The 6,666-nt window shown below is 35.7% G+C and overlaps 1 protein-coding gene across 1 annotated transcript; it reads left to right on the forward strand.

Annotated features, from left to right (window-relative positions):
* Nucleotides 1–573: 573 nt before the first annotated feature.
* On the forward strand, nucleotides 574–5,398 carry LOC131072941 (glucan endo-1,3-beta-glucosidase 11). Its single transcript, XM_058009246.2, has 5 exons — nucleotides 574–903; nucleotides 2,211–2,685; nucleotides 3,764–4,325; nucleotides 4,542–4,821; nucleotides 4,938–5,398. Exons 1-4 carry the CDS (start codon nucleotides 831–833, stop codon nucleotides 4,626–4,628), a joined length of 1,197 nt encoding a protein of 398 aa, XP_057865229.1. The 5' UTR covers nucleotides 574–830; the 3' UTR covers nucleotides 4,629–4,821; nucleotides 4,938–5,398.
* The last annotated feature ends 1,268 nt before the right edge of the window (nucleotides 5,399–6,666 follow it).

Consider the following 6,666-nt stretch of genomic DNA (forward strand, 5'->3'; position numbering starts at 1 on the left):
CATTATGTATGCCCATAATCCTTAAAAAATCTAGTAATAACCTTATTTGTATCATGACCACATAAAAATAAAACAAATGCGAGTGACTATGTATCCACAAAATATAATTTACCTTTAAAATGATATCTTCTTACATATTCTACATAAAAAAAAATTAAAATACAAATTACATAGATTTTTTAAAATACAGATTTTAAATAAAAATTTTAAACAGAGATTTTTTAAAATATAAAATATAAATGTGCTAGTGTATCTGAGAGCTAAAATATCCATAGAGGTCGAGAGAAGATGGGAGAAAAAAATCATTTATGAAGATACTAGAGAGAGACCCACACACATGAAAAAAGTTCAGTTACTGAGACTTCCTCGCGGTAAGTTGGTTATTTTAACGCCCATTTCCCTGATACGTTGCTGTAAACCCAAATATCTGTGGAGAACCTGCAAGTGGATTGCCAACACGTTTAAGAATATCCAACGATAGCTCAAGTGGGACACGTCAGAGAGACAGAGAGGGACCCTTCACAGAAACTGGGTCGGTGCCATCAAACTAAAGCAGAATTGACGGAACGAACAACTAAAAGTCGCTAATTGCGCTACCTCCTCTCTCTCCTCTTCCTCCTGCAGCCTTGATGCAGCCAAGTAAAGAAAAGTATCCCATATCATACCCAGCTACCCAAGGAATACTCTTATGCTTCCAATATATATCTTCTCTTCATCACCCCAACTTTATTCATCGCCATCATTATTCAATTGTAATCACAATCAGTACACAGCTATCAAGGCTGCCATTCACCTACTTTAAGCATTTATTCACTGCATAAACTCCCACAATGATATCTCGGACCTGCGCAATGGGACTCCTATTTGCCGTCTGTGTTTTGTTGCTCTTGTGTTCCAAAACGGGTAAGCTCTGCTTTTCTCAGTAGCTCAGAGCTCTTTCTATTGGTTTTCCCAGGCTCCATGTTGTAGGATTCGTTTCTAATGTTATACTTACTCCATACACTTCTGCCATTTGTAAATGAATTGACATGGGGATCCAAGAAGGTGCTGGAAACTTCCAGTTTCGCATTTTAAGATCAAAATGCAATTTTTTTTTTTCTTTTCAGCTGTCTTGTGAAGACGGAAGGAAACCATATGAAAAACGAGCAATAATATGAAACACTCAAGTGTAATCGCATTTGAAAGATAGCGGGAAACCGCCTGAAACCCAAGCAAGATCTCTGTGTGTGGTAAATTTACATTTTTGAGGTTTGTGCTCACCATGCCCATACGGGAGGTCATAAGTTCGAGTTCCAGTTGGGCAATGCTTTTTAGCATTCTGTAGACTGATTTACTTTAGAACCGACCAGAAATTGAGTTGTTCGATTTTGCTTTTAACGTAGATTGCTTGTCTTTTTTCACACAAGTCTTTTCTAGAAAAATGCACAGCAGCTGTCCCAAAAAGATTTCTTTAACTGTTGCCCGAAACATTGTTCGTGTCGCTTTGGTTTCAGATGTCTCTATTTCTTGGAAGGATTGCAAAGTAAACAATGGATACAATTAGAGAATGGGTGTATTTTTCGAACAATGTTTTTTATCATATTCTTTTCTTAACCATTTAGAGCAAAACGCTTAGCTTCTAGTCTGGATAATGGATGTGCTCAAATGGGTAGAATTATAACGCAGGCTTTGAAGGTAGTATTATTCGAAATGTTGAAATGCTTGATGAAAAGTATCTTACACAGTTTAAACCGTAAGTGCAAAATAACATGATTCTGATTTATCCCACATACCCAATTTGTAAGTTCATAAGTAAGACAATTGAAATAAAATCTCTTATTCAGATTTAGAAGAAGAAAAATTTATCGATTCATTTAGAAAGTTTCTTTTTTGTTTGCAGACGCTGTTTCAGTGGCTTCGAGAAGTTGTTTCTAATAACTCTGTTAATTTTGGATTGATATTTCTTTTGTTCTTTTCTGGTTTGCTTCAATGAAACTCACTGTCGGGCACAGCTTGATTACGTTTTGTTGTATAATCATTGTACGGTGGAGTGATGTTGATCAGCCAATATATTCTCTCTGCTGCAAATCTTTATCAAAAGTCGAAACAAGAGCCTTGCACGGGAATTTATGAACTTTAATTGGTTTTTAATGCTAAATTTGGAGAATTAATGTTCATCCTACTAAATTTTGGGTGCTTTTTTTGTAATTTTTTTGATTTGTTTTGGGCAGAGAGTTTATCTATCGGGGGCAGCAGCACAATAGGCATCAACTACGGACAACTAGCAGACAACATACCTTCGCCAAGCAAAGTGGCACAGTTGTTGCAGGGAATCAAGATAAAAAAAGTGAAACTGTATGACTCAAACCCAGAAATTCTGAAGGCTTTCGCTAAAAAAGATATAGCACTGTGGGTGGGCATTGGGAACGAAAACGTTGCAGGGCTGATTACAACTCAAGGGGCCCTGGCATGGCTGAATCAGAACTTGACTCCCTATTTACCAGATACCAAAATTGTGGGTATTTCTGTGGGCAACGAGATCTATACAGGAACTGATGCACAGCTCAGTGCTAATCTGGTGCCAGCAATGTCGGCCATCCATTCGGCCCTCGTCAGCCTTGGCTTGGACGCCTCTATCCAAGTCTCCACTGCCCATTCCATTGGTGTGTTGGGTAGCAGTTACCCACCATCTGCTGGTGCTTTCAGGTATTCTTTTACTTACATATTTTGCTATGGTCTCCCATTACAAATGCTCTAGGAAAATTGAGTTTTCTATAAGTGGAAACTGTGATGAAGTTTCTCAGAATTGTAACCTTTGGATCATTGTTTGATGGGTCATAAAATACATTTGGAATTTTCTAGTGAAACCCAAAAACTTTTGAATGATGATGAATAATCAAGTACTGAAAACATTGAGTTTCTCATGATGCATCGTAAAGTATGATTAATTTTTTCTTAATTTTTCACAGCTTCTCTCATGTCATAGACAATAACTTTTTTTATGGTCTGGAGATGTGTTGTGAGTTACAGCACATTTTACGGTTTGACTTGTTTAAATGGTTCATCCAAACCTACTAATTTTTTCAGTAGAGCCCACCTATCAACGTGATTTCAAATGAACCATTTAAATGAGACAAAACTTAGTTTGTTCTACTTTTTAAACCAAAATCTCTTTCAAAATGTATTGGGCCTGACTGTACTTTTGATATTGTTGTATGAACATTGATATTCGTGAGGAAAAACTGTATGTAAAAAGGGCTCACAAGATAGATGAAAACCATGGACATTGTGTGCTACTTTATTCTCTATCAACATGATGAGTGATGGCTATGGGACATAGTTAGAGCTGTCTGTGCATCACTCATAGTGATGATGGGTCAAGAAGGGCGGTTCATTAATGAGTCACACTTTGTCATGAATAGGTCACCAATAGTGATTCCTTTATGGTTTCATATTTATCTTATATTTAATTTCGAAGTAAACAAAAAACATTTCTCAAGGACATTGTTGTTCATAAGCATAAGCAAAACGTATCTATGAGGTCACTAATCCTAATCTACAACATAGAGGGTTTTATCTCAAAACCATTTTTCTCTGCATGTCCATAACAGTTGACGAGGACAGGAAAGGTACACCTAGCTTTGAACAGATTAGAGGAGTATCCATCATGGCTCTAATAAAAACTATAAACATCTGCTGTCTTGAAAACAAATTTATCTAGAAGCTTTTGTCTCTATAGATTGCAGAAACATGGAGTCTCTGATCAAAATTCTTCATTTTTCAGGGAGGAACTGACTAGTCTGATAACACCACACCTGGAATTGCTGTCATTAACTGGTTCCCCATTTTGGCTCAACGCCTATCCTTTCTTTGCCTACAAGGACAACCCAGGGAAGATTTCTTTGGACTATGTCTTGTTCAAGCCTAACCAAGGCATGGATGATCCTGCTACTAATTTGCACTACGACAACATGTTATATGCTCAGGTGGATGCCTGTTATACTGCTCTTAGTGCACTGGGCTATGGCAATTTGGAAGTGAGGGTTTCTGAGACAGGGTGGCCTTCTAAGGGAGATCCTGAGGAGATCGGGGCTAGTATACAGAATGCACAAGCTTATAACAGGAATCTGTTAGTCAGGCTGGCACAGAACCAGGGGACACCAATGAAACCAACTGCTAGTCTTGAGGCTTATGTATTTGCACTGTTTAATGAAGATCTTAAGCCAGGTCCAACTTCAGAGAGGAACTATGGTCTGTATAAGCCCGATGGTGTTATTGCCTATTATGTTGGTCTTGGGCGTTCTTCTGCTAGCAATGCCCTCTCTGCTTTCACTTCCTCTGCCCAGGTAATATGTCAGATTGACATATCTTTTTGGTTAATGATATCAAGTTTTCGCAATTCATATCATTGTTATAGAATTTTTATATCAATATTTTGGATCACATTTTTCACAAGAATTTTTGCATCAATATTTCCAATCACACTCCATGATCCTCTAGCAATATTACTGCTCTCATAAGGAAAGTACTTAAAGTACTGTGGCTTGAATTTGTTTTTGCAGGGAGCCTGTGATCAGCTGACAACATTGAGAAGACTGTTTATAATACTCTTAAGCATTGTGTGCTCTTACCTTCTCATCATCCGCTGAACAGAACTCATTCTATTCATGATATTCTTCAATGCAATTGATCGTACCTAAGCTGATTTATTAATTCTTCGTGGCAAAGCCATGAGGCATTCATAAATGAAGCAAGGATTCAGTAGGGTGTTTGATAACATGGAATTTTAACATTTAATGGAAGCATGCTAACGATTCTTTTACCTTCCCCGATTCAGTTCAAGTAAACAAACCTTCTGCTCTAATCTTATCAAATTTATATGTTTTATCTCATATATACACAAGTAGTTCACAATAAATGTATGTTCATTTAATTCTTCATGTTTTTTTCTGTTGCAGGTTAACTATTTCTTTCTGATCTACTACGTGTCACTATGATATTAGACCCAATTGTGGCAAAGGCATATAGGCCAGAAATAAAGAAAACAAATTTTGTATTTGTAATATATTGTTCTAGAAAAAATGTTTTCCTTATATTATATGGTCGCAGTGGCCAGGGTGTGCTATGTAGTTGTTTTTTTATAGTTAAAAGTCAAACAGCAATTGTCTTTATTCAACAAATCTGATGGTTTTCTATTTGGAATATGGGAAACCCACATGTGAGGACTTCTTTTCCTTGTCTGCTACGATCTTATCAATCTTCGAGTTGCTTTGGTGATTATAATTGTCTATAAAGTAAAATTGTATAAAATGTTGTAAGTACTTTTCTTGGTACATGGGCATTGATTTGCTGTATGAGGTTTTTGTGCTCAAGGAAGAAGTATGATTCCAAGGAAATAAAATCGCTTATTTTACATTGATCTTAGGGTAGTCGGTGGTGAAATTTGTATACCGAGGTCAATCTCTATTAATTTTTTTTTATAAAACAATATAATTCTATAGTGATAAGTAGTATATTTTGATTTTTATTCATTCTTATTTTTATATTTTTATATGTTTGTATACATTCAATATTATTTTAATCTTATTATATCTATTTTTAGATATTTATTTTTTATCAATTTTATTTTTTAATGTATTTATATTCAATCTTGGGATTTACAACTTTTTGTCTCAATCTTGTAGTGTTCACGTTCAATCACAATACACTTATAATTGACTCAAATTCAAAATATTCATTTTTACAATTGTTCACTCTTCCTAGACTTTTGCATTTCAACACTAGCAATGTTCATTTTCAATTATTTTATCTTCATTTCACTAGTGAAGATCATCAAGGCAAGCATCATATAGATAAGGAAGAAAATCTATTTGCTAATACTTGCATGTACTTTTGAAACAATCATTTGATAATAAATTATTCTAACAAGATAGTCATATTGAAGATGTAAATAAAAAGCAAAAACATGATCATATTGTTGGAGTTAGATAGTTGACCCTCACAACTAAATAGATATTGCAAAATAATGATATGAATTTAACAGGAGATATACAATATGCTAAAATGCAACCCTGTGGGTGGGATGAAGGGATGAACACCAAATATACATGGGGTCGAGGGGGGGAGGGAGTGAATCACAAGCATATAATCTTAGCAATAACAAGTTATGCAAGTATGAAAGTATGAAGCACAACAAACACATGAACAACTTGAGAGGATTTGCAAGATTTGAATGAACAAGACATGAACAACTTGAGTGGATTTGCAAGATTTGAATGAACAAGATCTCCTAATCACGAAAGTGATCTTGATTCATTATGTCAAGTGATCAGTCTTTCACACATCGCCAATTTATCATACCTTTTAGCCACCTAGACCTAAAATGTAGTCCACTCTAGGATGTACGAGGACCCAAAAATATTAAAATACAATATTTACTAGCACATCCTCCAAGGTCAACATCAAATGAAACATGTAGATGAACAATGAAGCACACCAACCATTCTCTAATGCACAAAACTCAATGTGGGTCTACACCTACCATGGTGAGACCCAAAAAATTAGCCATGCAAACCAAAAGAATATGATCCAAGTAGAATAGAACATCACAGTCAACCGGAGACCAGAATAATAGTTGACCAGAATAACTAACACTTGGAACTCAGGACATCATATTGCCACTTGACA

The sequence above is a fragment of the Cryptomeria japonica genome, chromosome 3 (genome assembly GCF_030272615.1).
Source record: "Cryptomeria japonica chromosome 3, Sugi_1.0, whole genome shotgun sequence".
Taxonomy (NCBI): Eukaryota; Viridiplantae; Streptophyta; class Pinopsida; order Cupressales; family Cupressaceae; genus Cryptomeria; species Cryptomeria japonica.

Coding starts and splice junctions, on each gene's coding strand:
- LOC131072941 (XM_058009246.2), top strand. CDS start 831: ATGATATCTCGGACCTGCGCAATGGGACTCCTATTTGCCGTCTGTGTT. Junction 904..2,210: donor GCTCTTGTGTTCCAAAACGG/GTAAGCTCTGCT, acceptor TGTTTTGGGCAG/AGAGTTTATCTATCGGGGGC. Junction 4,326..4,541: donor CTTTCACTTCCTCTGCCCAG/GTAATATGTCAG, acceptor TTGTTTTTGCAG/GGAGCCTGTGATCAGCTGAC.